Source organism: Thermobia domestica, chromosome 14 (assembly GCF_964235325.1).
Source record: "Thermobia domestica chromosome 14, izTheDome1.hap1.1, whole genome shotgun sequence".
Lineage (NCBI taxonomy): Eukaryota > Metazoa > Arthropoda > Insecta > Zygentoma > Lepismatidae > Thermobia > Thermobia domestica.
In genome coordinates, this window is record NC_137467.1 from 91,324,941 (window position 1) to 91,345,289 (window position 20,349).

The 20,349-nt window shown below is 35.7% G+C and overlaps 1 protein-coding gene across 3 annotated transcripts in view; it reads left to right on the forward strand.

Annotated features, from left to right (window-relative positions):
- LOC145670263 (signal peptide, CUB and EGF-like domain-containing protein 3) overlaps positions 1-18,994 on the forward strand; it is a 372,945-nt gene extending 353,951 nt beyond the window's left edge. For all 3 annotated transcript variants that reach the window (XM_081738684.1, XM_081738683.1, XM_081738685.1), the window contains 2 exons: positions 4,937-5,016; positions 15,795-18,994. In XM_081738684.1, coding sequence (XP_081594810.1) covers positions 4,937-5,016; positions 15,795-15,959 — 245 coding nt within the window. In that variant the 3' untranslated portion in view covers positions 15,960-18,994. The remainder of the gene's footprint in view (positions 1-4,936; positions 5,017-15,794) is intronic.
- The last annotated feature ends 1,355 nt before the right edge of the window (positions 18,995-20,349 follow it).

Genomic DNA, 20,349 nt, shown 5'->3' on the forward strand with positions numbered 1-20,349 from the left:
TTTCTTGAGATCATATCGTAATAAAATAGTGATTATATTTTGCATTTTATGTCTGTTTCTAAAGAATATGCACTTAATTTTATCAACATGGAAAGATAAGTTACTAATTCGAAACCAATGTGGTAATTTATCTAACTCAAAATCGACTTCTGTATTATTGTTTTAAGCTCTGATCCTTTCATCTCTTGCAGTGTTTGTTTCTTACGAATATTTGTGTAATCTCTTAATATATATATATATATATATATATATATATATATATACAATACAGTGAAACTTGCTTAAACCGGAACTTGAATAAGACGGAAATCTGTATATAGCGGACATTTTTCAAAGTCCCGGCAGCTCTTATGGGAATTCCTTTACAAATAGTTTCTGTAAAACGGAATCTTCCGTAACGCGGAAACGGAAAGCAAAAATAGTCCCAGGGAACCTTTGAAGCTTGCATAAAACGGAATCTCTTTTTCGCAGTGGAAGGCTGCAACAGGTTACCTTTCATCTCTCTTGTGCGTGTCTTATTTGGGGGTGAAGAGATCAATATGGAATGCCACTTAACAGAACAAGTGAACCCTCCTCCATTAGTTCTTGCCTTTAAATAATGCATCACAAAAATACCCTTAGAGATTTGACCTCGTTTTCCTATGACGATCTTTTGCTGTTCGGAAGCACTGAAGCAGATGATTGACAGGTTATTGTTCATGTACCATTTTTTTTTTAATCTGCATTTGCTTTCAATCCTCCACCTGTAAACTTCACCTGGTCTTAAAATAATGCTGGAGTCCACAAGTCTTTGTGTTGGCGGCTCTCCAAAATCTGAGAATCTTCATTTACAGCTGGTGCTTGTTCACGGTTCACTAAATGTGCCCCAAGCAAATGCATTTCGAGCATAATGACAGAAAGTTGTTATCAAAAACAGAAAAAGAGGGGAAGTGGAGCGAGAGACAAGTACATTTCTACAGTGTTCTGAGTTTGTGTTCAATATCGTGTTTTTTTCTTCTGTGGTTAAAACTAGCTGTTTTTTTATAGTGTTTTTATTTTAGCCGTACAGACAATGGCTAAAAGACACGTGACTCTCACTTTGGATGATAAAGTACAAATCATTGAATCCAAGGAAAAGGACAAAATTTCGGTGAAAGAAATTATGTGCCGTTTTAAGTGCGGAAAAACACAAATTTATGATACACTTAAAAACAAGGACAAAATTCTGAAGTGCTGGATGGAAGGGAATGGCAAAGCGAAGCGGGTAGGAAAAGTAACGGGCAACGAGAAAATAAACGAACTGGTATGGGAATGGTTTGTAAGTGCCAGATCGAAAAACTTGCCAATTTCTGGTCCTATCTTACAAGCTCAAGCTCTTTCGATTGCCAAATCTTTGGGGAAAGTTGATTTTAAAGCATCGTCGGGGTGGTTGGAGAGTTTTAAGTCTAGGCATAATGTTGTGTGGAGAGAAGTTTGTGGTGAGTCAAAAGATGTCGATCCGAAAGCAATTGAAGAGTGGATCCCCAAGGTGCGTAAACTGACATAAAACTATGAACCAAGACATTTTTAATGGTGATGAAACTGGTCTGTTCTTTCGGGCACTTCCGAGCAAGTCGTTGGCATTGCGTGGGGAGAAATGTACAGGGGGGAAAATGTCGAAAGAAAGACTCACTGTGTTTTTATGCGCGAACATGACAGGAGAAATGGAAAAGCCTCTTGTGATTGGGAAATCTGCAAAACCTCGTTGCTTTAAAAATTTAAATGTTAAATGTCTGCCAATTGTGTGGCGAAACAACAGTGCTTGGATGACAAGTTCCATTATGGAAGAATGATTAAATTCTTTCAATGCGAAGATGAAGAAAGAAAATCGTCATGTTCTGTTATTCTTGGACAATGCCCCATGCCATCCTCATATAAAATTGTCCAATGTTACTATAGCTTGGTTTCCTGCGAATACTACAAGTGTGTCACAACCTATGGACCAAGGTGTAATTTTCACCTTTAAAAGTCATTACAGGCGATTGGTGCTGGGATTACAAGCAAGTAACATGTCATCAAGCAATTCTGCAAGCCAGTTAGTGAAATCGGTGTCTGTACTTAATGCTGTAAATTGGATTGCTGTTTCTGCTAAAAGAATTAGAAAGGAAACCATAGCTAAAGGTTTTATGAAAGCTGGGTTTACTGAAAATTCTTCTTCTGAAAGTTCTGACCTACCAGAAATAACGGAGACTGCTGAAGCCGTTAAACTCTTGTGTCAACAAAATGGACAACCGGATGATGGAACAGCTTACATTTCAAGTGATCAAGATATAGCAACTTATTCTACGATTGAATCGGCTGCGGATCTCTTGCATGGACCTGAAACTGAAGAAGAAAATAGACGACGATGTCACCGAAGTTGAAGAAATCAGAGAACCTAAAATTGGTTCTTTAAGAGAAGCTCTTCATTATGTTGAAGGCCTCATTGAATTTGCGGCTGACTCAAACTATTCAGACCTTCTAGAACCATTGTATTCTGCCAGGGAAGTGTTACAAAAAAGTCTTGTCACAAAGAACAAAACAACTTACCTTGAAAGAAATGTGGAAAAAATGTAAATAAGCATAGGGGGGGGGGATGATGTTGGTAAACTGCAACTAAAAATAGTTTGTGCAACTTTTTAAACTGCATCTTGAGTTTCAGTAGATTTTCTTGTATCTATTTGAAGTTTTCACATCATTTGAAGTGTTTTAGTGCTGTGAGAATATTAAGTGTTGTGTGTCCTGAAAACTACAAAACTACAGAATATTTTGCGTGCCTTGTGTGTGTGGGGAGGGAGGGGGTGTGTATGTGCAGAGTATGAAAGACTGCATTTTGGAGTTCCAGAGCAAATATAAAGGTAAACTATAAAACCATTTCCATCTGTCTTATTTTTGTAGCTATTTATTTTCAGATTTGTATAAAACGGAAATCTGTCCAAAACGGAAACAAAACTTGGACCCGTCGCTTTCCGCTTTATACAAGTTTCACTGTATATATATATATATATCGGATGTTCTAAAATGGCGTCCACGGACTACACTATTATACAAGTCAAAATAATAAAGCGAAAAATATATATAATTATATACTTTTTGGATCCTCGTCTGGAGACACGAATTGCATTATGTGATAACCTCGCAGATAAAGAACCATAGAATAGATCTAGCAATCCATCAAATAGTTACATCGATCTTTCCACAAGGAAGTTAAAGTCGGTACACGTTGACTCTAGCACCATCTATTAGCGTGACAATCGATGTAACTGCTTGATGGATTTCTAGAGCAATACTAATGCTTCCATGTTAATTTACGATGTTGCCACATTGTGAAATTTTTGATTCCCCATAGCGGTTGAAAGAAGGTCCGAAGAGTATACCATTATATAGATCTATGTTCTCTCTTTATTAGCTACTTTAATATATATCTTACTTATATAACTTATCAATATTGTATCATATTTTGACGTTATCTATTGCTATGTATAGCTTAACGATAATAAAATTCTTTATTATTATTATTATTATTATTATTATTATTATTATTATTATTATTATTATTATTATTATTATTATTATTATTATTATTATTATTATTATTACCTTAAGATATTTATCAAATTAATGGAACACCTGAAAAAAGTGCAACTTACCATATTAATATGGGATTGGACCACCTTTTGCCCTCAGAACAGTTCTGATGCGACGTGGAATGGAGTCATTGAGGTCGTGAATGGTATCAAGTTGAATAGTAGACTATTACACGTGCAATACATGCCTTAGTTCCATGAAAGTGAATAGAGACGGAAATTGCGCCAGATTTGTGTGTCCAGAATGGACCAGAGATGTTCAATTATGTTCATGTCCAGGAATTAAGCGGGGCAGGGAAGGTGTTTCATTTTATTCCGATGTTCCCCAAACCATTGCACAACAGCTCCATCTGTATGAATGGGCGCATTATCATTAAGAAACATGGCATGATTGCTCGCAAACAACATCTCTACTATAGAATGCAAATGGTCCCCTAAAATGACAACATAAGCAATAACAGTAACGTGACCGGTAAGCATCAACACTGGCCAGTGCGGTCCATAGGATCACAGAGCCGCCGTCGTTTTTCACAGTTGAGGACAGACACTGCAGATCACACGCTTCTTGGGCCGTCCGCCATACACAAACACGGCCGCAGTTTGACATACACTAGAACCTCTTTAATCCGTCACCTTTGGGACTGGAGTTATGATCGGAACGCGAAAAAGGTCGGATTATCAGAATATGCAGACAAATACTGATTTACAGTAAATTAAACAATCTCTGAACTCAAAAGTGACTGTATTGTTCTCTAAAGTAAAAATAAACAAACTGTAAGCACTAAAAACTGCACAGTACAGTACAGAAAACACGCACATCGAAAGAAAAGATACAAGAGATGACGGAGCACTAAAGCGGATATGCGGTAACAGCAAGTAAACAACAATGCCGCGACGGTAGTAAACGACAATGGGCCTCGTGGTTCACTGACGAGTCAGGACAAATCCGGTTCGAACACGCTCAGATCAACCGGAGTGGCGGACCAGCCGAGGGCGGATAAGAGAGGTTCTACTATAATGTGAACATGTCTCATCTCACTATAATTCACATTTCAGTCATCAGCGGTCTATGTTGCATGTTCGTAGCACCTTTGGCGTCGTGCTAAAGCGTTATGATCCCTTATTAACGGTTTCGCCCGTGCAACTGGACCCATATGTCATGTAACTTCAATTCGCTCATGTCATGTAACTCGCGGCGGACTTGACTACAGATGTTTCCATTAAATTGATAAATATCAATACATATTTTAGGCACATACTTTAGTAATTTTTACTTTCACGGTTAGTTTCACGCAATACTCAATATTTAATTCTTACAAATTCTGTAACTATTTTCTTCTTTCCATTTATAGAAGAATATCATAATTTAATTGAAGATATTGTTCACGACAGTAGACTTTATGCTTCCAGAAATCATTTGGAAATTTTACGAGTAAGTATATTTGTTTCAAGAATATATTATTTTTAAATAATAGAATGTATGTATATTTTTTATATTAAGTAACATTATAACATATTTTTGTTGTATGCACATAATTTGAATCCTAAATAAGATATATTCATTTTTAAAATTGTATTATATACGGTACTTATTGCCGATTATTTTCCACCTAAAAACCTGTAATTTTCTTGTTTATCTATTTTAAATTTTAATAAATCTTACTTTACATAGTCTCGTGCTCTTCTGTCTTCTGGTATCGAAGCATCACAGAGCACTCAAGGCTTTTCTACCTACTGCCAATCTCTACCTGATTCCACTTCTTTCTCACCTCTCAAATATTATTTCACGCTTACCTTGCATGCTCCTATTTGTTTTCTTTTTGGTTTTATACCTTGAGAATGCCTCGCACACTTGCTTTGATGGTCTTGTGTCTTCCAATCTACACAAATTCTCAGATCATATTAATTGTTTTGTTGCTTTCCGTAGCGACTAAATGTTTAAATATTTCCTTAAAATATTATCTCTGCCTGTCGAGACATTTAAAAGAAGTACAACACAATATTGTTGATTCAAAAATTTTATTTGCAGCCAAGAATGAAATACGAAAACTTGTTTCTGAAAACTTTTTTATTTTCTTAAGAAATCCAAAGCCTAACATAGATAAGGGTTGATTGAGCAAGAAGGGGAAACAGTACCGGTAATTAAGAAGTACATACAAAATTGACACCAAAACAAAAACATTTACTGGCAACCTTCCCTAGGTGGGGAAAACAATAATGCACAAATTGAGGCCACCATTCCATAGTATACTCCCCACTATTTTACGTGTAACTAGCAGCCAAGATAGCGTTCTTCGCACTGTTCTACACCGATGATTCCGTTCCTTTGTATTTTTCCTGGATGCTTTTCTTGTTTCTCCTCCTGTTAAAAAGTACAAACGATTTTTAGGAATCACGATAACAAATAAGTAGAATGGTTCCTTAGAACAGTTTGGTTTCATATTCTTTGTTTTCCCTACTGTTATTCGTGGATATCTCGTTTTCATGTGTGCCTTGAAGATATATTTTGGTTAAAATTCAATTCTTATTGCTATTGCGTTAAATGTTGCTGTCTAAAGTGTATTATATGTCGTCAATATTGTCTTTGTTAGTATTTCTTTCTTCCAATAATTGTTGTTTCATTTGATGTAAGTTTCCTATTTTTTTATATTCTTTTCCTTGACTGTTTATTGTCACATCTAACTATTTAAAATTTCTCACCTGTTCCAGGACTTCATTATCTAACTTGATTGTGTGTTTTATGTTTTTCCTGCTGATTACCATTATATTTGTTCCTTTCTGTATTTATATATTTTTTTAACTCGCCATTCATCAGATGTAAGTTGTCTTGTAAACTTGTTGTGTGCTAGCTGTTAATATAATATCTTTGACATACAATAACTTAGTAAATTTGGCAACTTTCAAACAATTCTAATACCCTAGGTGGAACTATTTCATTTTGTTATGGCCAGTACCGGATTTATGTATAAACTAAACAAGCTATAGCTTAGCTTAGGGTCTCACTTTCTAGGGCTCCCAAAAAATTGAAGGAAAAAAGAATTGGGAGTACATTTCCAATATTTAAGGTTAAAAATAAATAAAATAAAATAAAATAAAACTACATATGTAACAGTAATTTGTGTTATGTAGGCTCTTATGATGTAACTAATGAGACCCCCTTCTCTTAGCCTGTTCCGTAAAATATCACTCGTTTGCGCATTTCTGTTTATAAGGTCTCTACGTTCTACATGGACTGGTTGCACAGCTAGATATAGTCGAGTCAAAATACGGTTTGACCTGGGCAAAATTGCAACCTTTAGTTTTACACATGTATTTTGTTTAAGTACTTCACCTGATGAAAATATCCAAAATCCGACAAAATCGGACCACGGGAACACCCCCAAAACCGGTTTTCAAAATGGCGGATTATGGTTTTTCGAAAAAATCGTAGACCTTTACGTTGGCGGCTCTAGTAGCCCTCTTAATTGACACAGAGACGTGAATGATACCTCGTTGGAACGCTCATGGACCACAAATTCTAACGAAGTGATTTTTGTACTCATCATGCCCAACCCGTAGATGAAGAAGAAGAAGAAAAGAAGAAAATAGATTTTTTTTTAAATTGATATTTCTTGGACGCTGGCAACACTGTACGTCCTCATACGCCGGCAGAAAAATTCCCACGCGTAGACCAGACATTGGTAACAATAATATAAAAAATGAAGGACGTAGGTTCAACAGTAAGGGAGATAAAAATTCGGAACCGCGGACCAAGGAGGGTCACTCTGTATATTTTTTACTGTGGTCTAACTTCTGTTTCTTAAATCTAGCATCCTCCCTAATTGTCACAGAGACATGAAGAATACGGCGTTTTAAAGCTTATGGAACTCCCTTGCCAACGACGTATCGTTTGTGCCCCCTGTGCCCAACCTGTATAAAAAGAAGAAGAAGAAACCTTGAAAAAATTGGGAAAGTCTACACTTTTACCTTTCTTGGACTCTGGTAACCCTGATAGTCGTTCTACGCATGAAAAAAATCTTGTTTCTTTCTTTAAATCAAAGGTCGCTTTAATATAAGTACTATATATAAAACAAAAATATTCTTGAGCAAAAGAATGGGAATAACGAAAGACTTTGGGAGGCAAATTACACATCTACATCGTCATTGCCTACGCTAGCACTGTCCTCACCATATTCATTTAAACAGTTAAAACATTCAGTTTCCTGGCACACACCACAAGCAATAGCAAATAGAAGGTCATACCATAATACAGTGTATAAGACAATTTGTTTTATAGAAACATAACACCTATACAAATAAAGCAAAAATATTCTAAAGCAAAAGAATGGGAAGACAGAAAACTTTGGGAGGTAAATTACAAATCTACATCGTCATCGCCTACGCTAACACTGTCCTCACCATATTCATTTAAACAGTTAAAACATTCAGTTTCTTGGCACACACCACAAGCAATAGCACATGGAAGGCCATGCTTTCTGCAAGTACAATACGTTCTTTCACACCCGGTAGCACAGTTGCAATGAACAATGGTGAGCAAATTCCATACCCATCAAACATGATGGTTTATGTGCCATATTTACGAACCGTATACTCAGCAAATGATGCAGCGATATTGTCGTAGGAACTGCCTTTACACCATGGTAGTCTATGTAACAGAGATCCTCCGTCTAAGACATACAGAATATTGTCTGGCTCCGTTTCCTCAAACTGTGCGGTGTGCTGCTTGCTGAGCTCTAGTATCGCATGGGCCAGTGGGGCTTTGTCTGCCTTACGCATCATGCTGGGTGACTCAAATAAAGCTGGTGGGTAGGCACATAATTCATGCGCTAAGGTCTTCTCTAAAGATGTGCTACCTGCATTAGCGACAAGTAACAGTCTTTGAAACAAAAGACTCGAATCGACGGAGATATCGCTGCTGATTTTAACACTACTCGGGGATGCTAGAGTTTTGACTTTATCTGCACGTTTCCACTTCACAGTGAACAGGTCTTTGCCAGATAGTTTCTTCGCAAGCTCTTCCCCAACTGAAAATAAATTATGGACGTTGACCGAGGAATCCGCTGTGACGTCAGTGGCAATGTTTCTCAACGATTTGTCTCCGTCAAATGGTGAGATGGGCTGCAGTCGTGCAAGAATGCGACGTGTGTCACCGATATCACGTGACATTCTTGACGTTTCGGCTTCTTTATGTTGTTCGCTAGTGACATATGCTGTGTGAGTAAGAGTTTGCATCGCCAGATTGTACTCGGAGCATGCTGGCATTGAGAGCACCCACAAAGATCGTTGCATCTCCGACATTCCATTCCCATGGGTTAGACCTCCAGTGGATTTTAGCGATCTCAGCAGAACCTGCTCTATGACTAGATCAGAGGACAACCCAGCCCAATAACGGTTGCTTCTTCTAATAACTCCGAACCCATTTTGAAAGCTTTCGTAAACTGTTGGATTAACCGATGACAGGGTTAACATTGTTTGCAGGTACAAGCATGGCGACTTCAAATAATTGAAGTGTCCTGCTGCAGCGAATATGGGAATGCACTCTGCTATAGTATCAAGGTGATCCTCCCAGCTTCCTGTTCGGTCTGCTGCCACAAGTTTCCTCGCTGTAGTCAACATGCGCTGGTATGCAAGCCACAACTGACTTGTTTTTGATGTGTTAGTAAGTTCTGACTTTCGTTCTTCTATTTTTTCTCGGGCTTCTTGAAGAAGAGGTGAAGAACTAGCTTCAGTTACAGTAATCTCACCCGACATCAGACTCTGGTAGAGGGAGTAAGCATCGTTGATAGTTCTGTGTGTTCCGTTATCGGTCTCCAGAAAAACATTCTCCACAAGCAATGCACTTAATGCCAGGTCAACCATCATGTGCGCACGGAACGCTCTTGCTACGGACTTTCCACTTAACATATGTACAACCGAATTTTCTCCATAAATCTCATGCAATATTTCACGTAAGCCTGAACCATCCATCAGGGAACCAATTGCTCCTAGAAGGTTCATCAGGGTATGAAATAAGCCCAACATGACAACCGTGTCCTTAATACTGGCGTTATGTGCTCTGTCATGCAGGATACGTGAAGCTTTCCGAAATAGTGGTTGGTCTAAGGTGATGATTGGTGTGACTTTATATTTTCTCGCAAGATTATTCAGGTACACTAAAGTGGAATAGATGCATGACATATCAGATGGATGGAGGTGAATAATCGGTAAGCAGAGAACAGTGAATTTCCCTGGATGATAAAGAGATGGATCTGCGTGAATGGCCTGGATCATTCGTGACCAGTTTGGTGTGCGTGACGGAAAGTGCCAGGAAAGTTTCCACAAAATATCCAGGGAGCTTTCGTTTGGTGATGGTGCTGTTACCACTTCACAGTTGACCTTTTCAAGAATAGCCCTGGCTTCAGTGTATGCATGAATGGAAACACTGGCAAGGGACTTCACATCAGCATCAGAGACGGGCTTCCGAAGAATGATTAGACTGGTAGTAGTGGATGGAGTAATGGCCGCCAACATTCCCATACCATGGAATGTTCCTAAACTACTCAGCGTTTGGAGATCATGGTCTACATTATCCGCTGCAAAGAGGAGAGTCTGGTCTGCTGACATTTCGACCACACGATTACCAAATGTACTTGCAGCACAGCGTTCAAACCGCTGCACTTCCGCGTATGAAGAGCAAAATCCCAGGTGATGTAGCGTGTCAATCAGGTGTTTCAATCGATAGTGGTGGTGCAGATGCACACCAAAACCTAACTGCAGAGGAGCTAATATAGCTCTTGGTCTGGCTGCTTGAATCAAACACTGGCCAATCGATCCTATTTTGGTTTAATTGTCCTTTTCTGCAAAAAGTGTGGCACAGAATAGTTTAAGGCTAGGTGGAATGTACTGAAAGGATTCCTGAATGGTCAAGTCGCTGGGTGAGGATACGTATCACTTCCAGTTTGTAGTTTGGATTTTATGTCGCTTTTGATCAGTCGAGCTACGGTTTCTATTATTATATTTTTTTCCTTTTCTTCATCATACTCTCGTGGTAAATCACGATATGCCCGTAGAATGTGATTGGCAGTTTCTCGACAGTTTTTGTAATGAAATAGTTTTTCCACTGTCACTAGAAATTATAATTTTTTCACCGACGTACTCCATTTCTTGACACTTTATGTGCCATCTGTCATATGCAATGTGATCAGTCCCTTCAAGAAATGTGCCCATTTTTGTAACAAGTTCTCCCACAGTTAGTTGCTCATCATCGAGGTCTTCCAAATAACTACAGATGCGCTGAAATGCTCGGATTCTCTCATCATTTGTGGGTCGGCCAGCCCGGAATTTTTTTGACGCTGACTGATTATCGGTGCAGTATTGTTGAGGAATTGCTTTACCTGTTCGAAAGTTGATACTACATGATCTGTGATAGATACAATCTCCTGCATGAAGATCAGATGAGAAGTACTCAATTCGACCTCGGACAGTTTGTGACCAGGTATTGTTTCGTTCATTGCAACACTTTAAAATGCTGTGTGGTAATGCTTGTGTTTTCACTAGCACATTTTCTGATTTCAACACGTGACGGTCATCAAATAAGACAGGCGTACCGCAAAACAGGCAGTCACTGTTGCTGTTGAAGGACCCATCCGACGAGCGAGTAACCCGTTTTTGAATCGGCGATGACATTTTTCTTTTTAGGGCAATCGCAATATATATATATATATATATATATATATATATATATATATATATATATATATATATATATATATATATATATATATATATATATATATTAATCAATGTAACGTTTGCGACAAGAGACATGAACCACCATACCTGCAGCGGCGAAAATGTTACTACCGCGAGCCTTACTGGCATTGTTCAGTCCTTCAGCTCCCTTTTCTTGAAGTGTGATGAGGTTATCGTCAGAATCTAAGCTTCTGCAGATGATACAAAAACGTGTAAGGGAATCAGGCATGGTTCTGCAGTGCCTAGGTTCATGCAAGACTATGATATGTAGAAAAGCTTATAAAACCCCCTTTCCAACGACGTATCGTTTGTGCACCCTGTACCAACGATTATCAAGGTTGCCAGAGCCCAAGAAAGGTAAAAGTGTAGATTTTCCCAATTTTTTCAAGGTTTCTTCTTCTTTTTTTTCTACAGGTTGGGCACAGGCAACGTCGTTGGCAAAGAAGTTCCATAAGCTTTAAAACGCCGTATTCTTCATGTCTCTGTGACAATTAGGGAGGATGCTAGATCTAAGAAACAGAAGTTAGACCACAGTAAAAAATATACAGAGTGACCCTCCTTGGTCCGCGGTTCCGAATTTCTATCTCCATTAATGTTGAATCTACATCCTTCATTTTTTATATTATTGTTACCAATGTCTGGTCTACGCGTGGGAATTTTTCTGCTGGCGTATGAGGACGTACAGTGTTGCCAGCGTCCAAGAAATATCAATAAAAAATAAAAAAATCGACTTTCTTCTTTTCTTCTTCTTCTACGGGTTAGGCATGATAGATAAAAAATCACTTTGTTGGAATTTGTGGTCTATGAGCGTTCCAACAAGGTATCATTCATGTCTCTGTGTCAATTAAGAGGGCTACTAGAGCCGCCAACGTAAAGGTCTACGATTTTTTCGAAAAACTATAGTCCGCCATTTTGAAACCGTTTTTGGGGGTGTTCCCGTGGTCCGATTTTGTCGGATTTTGAATATGTTATTTAGTAGTAATTCCTGAATCGAAAACTGTTTAAAAAGCTTGTGTTGCAATTTTGCCCAGGTTGAGGGTATAATTGCTCTAGATTTCCTGGACTAATATATAAAGGGCTCCATTACCTTCAATAGCTTAGGGCCTCATCAATCTTAAATCTGGCTCTGGTTATGACACTCTTTCATTATCTCCTCTAGTAAAATAATAAGCAGATATTGGGGCCGCGGTGATTCAATGGTAGAGCGTTCACTTCTGGGGTTCTTGGATCGATCGCAACTCGCGCCAAATGGATTTAGTCGGAGTTCTCCTGTTTCCTTCCACTTTCTTCATTTCATCTTTTTATTCATTTTTAACATCAGCTTCTCCTTTAGCCTATACGCCATAACCGTGAGACATAAAACTGAAAGATTTATTTTTTAAATAAACAGATGATGGACAATTACGTTCGAAAATACTCCAATTTATACTTGGAGTAGAATCTCATACCTGCAATTTATGTAAACTACACATTTGATTGATAATTCTTTTTTGCGTATCTCAGATTCTTATTTTACTAGTTTAATTCATGCTCTTTTATTGTGCATATTAGGATGCATCACTTGAAATGAGAATATACCGTATGTATATTTTTAACATGATGCACGAACTTGTATAGTTCGTTTCACAATAAATTAAAGTTTATTAGCAACATTATTGAAATTGCTCATTAAGTTTCCATGAAATTAAATTAAGTGTTCAATGTAAACAACATAGTATTGAACTAAGACAACTACAAAACATCTGAAAGAATCTACGTATCAAAGAGAACACTTGATTATGAGCCATTATATATACTATATTTAGTCGTACATGACTGACTTGAAGAAGAGTCTAGCTCGCCCCATTGGTCTAGTTGTTACCTCGTGCACCTTTGGTGGACGTGGTATCGGGTTTGATTTTTGGTGGGTGAGCACAAAAAAATTAATTTCACAATCATTCACATTCATTACTCATCCGTCTCTGTTAGCCTGAAGGGGGATAACAGTGGAACATTAAACTTTAAAAAAAAAAAATCAATATTGAAGGAAAGTTTGATAATTTAAAGAAAAATTCTGCTTTGATAAACTACAGAACAAACCAGTTGGACAGTGGCCACTGATTTCCCGAGATATGGCTCCTTAAATATTTGGAAATCGGCCATTTTTTCGCCAAAATCACGAGAACGGTAAGTCATAGAGAGATGATATTAGTATTAATCAATATCTAAGAGGAGAGTAAACATTTTGGTACCGATATTAATTGGTCGCCACTGGCCAAACCAATGGCCAATTGGGCAGTGGCCACCATTTACTATTTGGTACCAAAATATTTACCATCTCTTAGGTATTGATCAACATCAATATGATTTTCCTATGACTTACGGTTCCCAAGATATGGCTCCTTAAATGTCTGAAAATCGGCCATTTTTTGGCAATATCTTGGGAACGGTAAGAGTGACGCGAAAAATTTAATTACTTTCTCAGATAGTTTTTGACGCTCTATCGAATGGAGGGTTCAAAATTGAAAAAAATAGCAAATAACAGACAGACGGACGGACAGACACACAGACATAGAGAATCCAGTAACGAACTTTTTAAGTTCGTTAAAAACTAGAAGCCGAATATTAGCGACATTGTAGAATTATAAACGAGAAAAGTACTAGGAGATTTGATGGTGAGAATAACTGTATTGAAATTATTTTCACTGTTGGAGACAAATATCCTTGAACTCTTTTGATGTAATTTGCATTTTAATTAAGCGTAGCTATTCTCGTTACCAAGGTAACCACTATTAGGTAAAGGTGCGTTCTCTGTAATTTGTTTATTTGTCCCTTTTCCAACTTTGTTACAATTTATGATTAAAATGTAAATGTGTTCAGTGAATGACTATTATTGTTCTCCGTTTTCGAAAACTCATACTGAGAAAAATAATAAATAATTGCCATATATATATATAAGCGATTTTTGTATTAAACAAAATTTGGTTTGTGTAACCAATATTTATGAACCCGTTTGTTCTTCGATTGACTATAATACTGAAACAAAATACGAAACAAAACTTTCTATTTTCTTTCAGGGCCTTCCTCTGCTTCCTAATTTCTTGTCCGATAGCAGTAATAGTTACTCTATGCAGGATGTGGCAGAAGAAATTCACCGATTTCGGAGGGGATATAGCTTCGGGTGGGGAGGTGTTTCTTATAATAGCGGTGTACGTGCCGTTTTCAGTGTACACTATGGTGTGCTGGGGAGAGCCTTTGTTATTGAGAAGTTTATAAAAATGATGGCAATTTGCCGGTAGCAACGCAGCGCGCATTTTGCATCCGCTTTGCATTGGTCCACCAGTGGTGCTATTCAGCCGGTTCGCGCCGGTTCAGTAGAACCGGTTGTTAAAATATTTCGAGTTCACAGACCCGTTTGTTATACCTAGACATAATAGTAAATTTTTACCCAGTTATACCCAGGAACAGTAAATTTTAGTTTAACTATCTTTCTTTTTAGAAATTCTTACAGCTACAGAGTTAAACATTTGATCTCTCAGAACAAGATATAAGCGTTTAGTTATTAATCTCAAATGGTCAGATATCAAGAATGAGAAGTGGGATCACATGAGTCTAGTGGTGAGGGTTATTTATATTTGAAACACACAATACCATTATCAACAATTGTAGATCCATTGTTGGATTAAGGTCTTTCCAATGCATTTGGACAACCATCTATCTTGGATAATTCGTTTTCAAGATATTCACAGTGTTATCTAATTTCGTCACATCACTTTGTATTAGGATGTTGTGTAGGTCGCTACTTGTCACTTATGGTATCCAGTAAAAAATTTGCTTTTATCTACCTTGTATGGTTTGTTTCCTAAGAGTTATATCTATCCATCTACTCTTTCTCGTTCTCTTTCTTTCTCTCTCTCTCTCTCTCTCTCTCTCTATATATATATATATATATATATATATATATATATATATATATATATAGTGGCGGATCCAGGGATATGATCAAGGGAGGGGCTAAACCATAGTTTGTCGTTTTATCCTGTGTAAAGCAGGATTGAATCCCATTTTACCCAGTGTATACCGGAGCGTCAAGGGGGGGGGCAATAGCCCCCTCCTTGGATCCACCCTTGTATATATATATATATATATATATAGAGAGAGAGAGAGAGAGAGAGAGAGAAAACCATTTGTTAAAGAACTAGAATAACACCACCGTGTGACACTGTTTATGATAAGAAAAAGATTTTGTTCAAAAGATGTTGAGTTAAAGTATCATTCTGTATGCTTTCTAACATAAAAATGAAATTGGCGTATCTTCTTTGGTTTTGAATTTATTAGCTTGTCTAATAGGAGAGATCCTGCCGTACCCTGTATTTTCTGATTTTTAAGTTTGATACCATTTCTAAATTGTCCAAGAATAGAAATTAATTATATTTTACGAATGTGTGACAGATATTATTGTATTTTAATTTTCCGTCTTATTTCTATCTTCTCTTCTAGGATAGGAAATTGTTGGGAGCCTTGATAGAGGTTATTGCTCAGCCTATTAATTATTACAGATACGCCAATGAGCAGAAAAAGATGTTTCCCAGTTCATTCATAAGACTTATGACGCCGAAAGTAAGGAAGTTTTTCTCTTACAAGAGACGAAAGAGAAACGTGTGATGCAAGATCGAGTGAGATATATTGTGATACTAACTATACTTTCAATCTAACGAACATGAGTTGAATTGAAGTGCTTTTACTTAAGGCAAACTCACATGAAATCAGACATTATATCCTGACAGTACTAAATGTTATGTGTCAGTTTATGTTTTCGTTAATCTATCTTAAGAATATATAATTCATTTCGTTAACTTTCTATATAATAACATATAACATTTAATTTTATTTTTTAAAATGCTTTGCCAATGATATGTCCATATTTGTGACAGTGTATATATGAGAGATTTTTCCTCCATCAAACTTAAGGATATATCAAATGCATAACCACTGCGGTGTAAAAAAAAAAATAAACGCATTTTATAGGATAGTTATAGTCATTAATTTAATATTTCTCATTAATTTAATATTTGATAAGTAAAGAAATACGAATATTGAAAATAAATAGAATAAGGCAATTATTCAAAATATTTGTTGAAACGGGATAGAAACTAGTACGTTCGTTCCTAAAATTTTTATTTTAAATAAATAAATATTAGTGATGTATTATTTCTCTAATTTAAGTTTCAAAAATTGACATGACCAAAATAGTATATTGTTTATACTTTTTAAAATAAATTTTTGTATTAGTTTAGAAAGCAATTAAGCAAAGCGACACTAGGTCTGGTAGTAATTTAAAATTAAAATTATTACAATAGTTGCTGGATAGTTCAAATACACAGATTTTACTAATAGAAAAAAAAGATATTGTGGGTACTAGTAGAAAATTAGTATAGGTATTTCTAATAAGTGTGGCGATTTATAGACTATGTGCTTGTTCATGAAAGTCAGCAAACAATTTTCTTGTCGAAGTCTTATACCCCTAACCAAGGTAGAATAATAAAAGTCAAAAGCATGTCTATGGCAAAATATATTTTATAGCTAAATATTATAAGTAGACCAAGGTGAACAGAATGCGAACTGTTATTTATTTGTTGTTTAAAATTAGGTTCATGTTAAAATATTAATGTCATAACAAACAATTTGCTATATTGATACCTTAAAATAATGTATCAAACAGACTTTTCTCCTCATCCAAACAAAAATACCTTACTATTTGTTTTTAAATAATAAAAACGCTAAAGCATGGTAAAAGTGTTGTTTTAGAGATAGTGACTATAGTGATTGTTGAGTGTCAGCCAAAGAAACCACGGCGCGCACATACTTTCATTGTCTGTCCAATTAAAAATCAAGATTAATTTATTTATTGCAGTACTTTATGGAATGAAAATGCTGTGAAATGTGATTCTTATTGCGAGTGTTATTTCATTAAGCAATAATGCCATTAAATGATTAACACTAATGATGATGTTCGTACACACTTTACTTAATGTTTCGTGATACTCCATGGAATATTTGACTAAAATTAAGTTACACTGTATAACGAGCGGATTGTTACTGAAGTTTGTTGGCTAAAATTAATAGAAATATTTTAAAAACGTCATAGTATGATGATCGATTCTTATCAATCAAAAATATAATTACTTTTAATTAACGATACGTGTTTATTGTTATTTCGTATGCTAAAAAGTTTTATTCATTGCAATTGATCCACTTGTGGAAGGATATTTTAAGTTTAGGTAAAAGAATATAGATATTTTAATCCAAAGTTTCTGTCATATAAATATAGATTCCCCCTTTTTTTTAATGGAACCACTTTCTTTGAAAAAAATCAGTATAAGTGTATTTTCTTAGCAATGTAAATTTTTGAAATATGTGATCTTTGAAAAATAAAATGAAATTGAGCATTATGCAATTGTTTTTAATTCAAATTGCCTCGGTCGGTCGCAGGCACGTAGCCAAGCGGGATCCGGACTCCCCCCTTCGAAAGCAAAAATAAAAAAAGTAGGAAAAGATTAAACAAAAGGAAACGAGAAAAAGAAAAGTCAGCGTTAAAAATAAAAAACTAAAAATAAAAATAATTTTTCATCATCGCTTCTTTGCAGTATCAAACATGTTATTTCAGAAATAGTTTTTATACTGCTTCTTCAACTTGTCATTTGGAACAGACAATAGTTGACGGAATAATAAAAACAAAATGTTCTGTGAAAATAAAGTTCTGTTAACAATTAATTCAACAGAGAAAAAACGAAGATATTGTAAAATATTTTACAAAACAGTATTGGATATGTACTTTTCATAATAGTTGAGGTCATAATGAAAGGAAAACTGTTATATTTGAATGAACAGAAGAAGGAACGTAGATATGGTAAAATCTTTTTCAATACTTTTTTTTATATTATTTTACTCGAGATTTCTTCATAGTTTGTTATTAAAATACTTACTTACATATTCTCATTTTATTGTCTTAACAAACCAATATATGTTGCCAATAAAATAGTTTAGATTGATCAAGCCCCTGGTATGATAACCACAATATTTCATGTCACCCTCCCCTCCCCCTATTACGAAATCCTGGCTAAACGGACTAATATATGTTGACAGTAAAATATTTTAGAATTATCGAGCCCCTGGTGTGATAACCATAATATTTCGAGACACGGACCCCCCTTCCATTACGAAATCCTGGCTACGTGCCTGATTGGTTGGTATTTATTATCGTGACAAAACGAACTTCAAATGTATTTTAATTCTTTGTTTGTGTATAAAACTTGAAAATGTTGATAGCAAATAGCATTAATGATATTTGATGTTATATGGAAGACTAATTTAAAATTACATTTAGTTCATTTGCTGTTTGTGATCTAATTCCTGTCTTTATTTTAACTTAAATTTTAAAACATATTATTTCAATAGCTAATACTTTTAATAGATAACTCCTACAGACCAGCGAGGAGAGCTCATATGTAGTGGATTTTTAAGATGAGGTTGAGATTATAGTGTACTTTAACGGAAAAATGAAAAAAATAAAAAAATAGGAACTGTAATTCCACCCAGTAATTTTGTTAGAAATTTCTAAATTAGTGTGTCCAGAGGATGATTCCGAAGTTATGGACACAAAATTGTAAATAATACCCATAAGAAAAGTAAAGTAATTTCATTTTATATACATTTAGGTTAGTATTTTATTATATTAATATTTCCTTACAAATGGTCTTAATATTTCTCACTTTTAATGAAGAATCTAGAAGATAAGAAATAAAAAACGAAATTTAATTTAATATGGTGAAATGTTATATATGCAAAAAAGAAAACTGCATATAACTTATAAAATTACATGTGTATTTGGTATCCTGAAATCCAGTATTGAGTAATAACATTGAAACGTCCGATTGATTTAAAGAGAAAAAAAAAAATATCTCCTAAAATACTATGGTTGATTTCAGGAAGATACTATTGTAGTTCTTTTTTCTTTGCATGTAGTGGAGACGGACATAATCTTAAAATTGTATAGAGAAAGGTATCGGCTAGTGTTGTATCCGGTTACTAACCTACTAAATATCTAATTTAGTGCAAAAGGAACAATCTCAAATATGTCGATAAACAGAAAAGGGTAATTTAGAGAGGAAACTGTATCATTTCTGCGAAAATCAGGAAAAAACTTATAGCATTTGTTTATCACCTAATCATATTTGTATGGAATCACATTTATTAATATTATTCGATTAATTATTGAACAATATTTGAGTTCACAGATGTATATGAATAGCTTTTGTAGATATTAGAAACATATTAAATGCAAAAGAGTGATAAACCACGAAAAGGAAACAAATTGGAAGTAGCAAATGAAGAAATTGGAGAAAGATTTTTCAAGGAAATAAATAAATAGGATGATTCAAGAAAGGAGGAGATCGGAAGAAGAAGCGGTTAGGATAATGACGGAAGATGGCAAAATAGAAACTACAGCAGAGGAAGTCAAGGAAGTGTGGAGGAAACCCTTCATGGAATTATTGGATGAAGGAAAAATAAAAATAATATAAAAGGAAAAAGGAGAGGCAGTGAAAAACCAGAAAGTTTATGACAGTAGAAGCCGAAAAAGCTCCAAAACAAACGAAGGTGGAAAAATCTACACGACCAGACTAATAACGACAGAAATGATAAAGGCGGCAGGTCCGCTAGGGCTATATTGGTTATATAGGCTATTGAAATCCATATTGAAAGAAGTCCCAAGATAGTGGTGATATAATACCGATCTTTAAAGAAGGATATACATAGAACTATAAGAATTACAGAGAAATGTCGCTGTTGGGTAAGGCAGGGGCGGATCCAGGACCGACTTCTGGGGGGAGGGTTGTCATACTGCTATTTAGAGCTACTTTTAACAGCATCAAACTCCGGGATGGGTTTTATTTATATATATATAATAAGAAAATTTCCCCTTCTGGGGAAGGGATCGCCCCCTGGATCCGCCACTGGGGTAAGGTAACAAAAGTCTTCGACTGAATCATCCTGA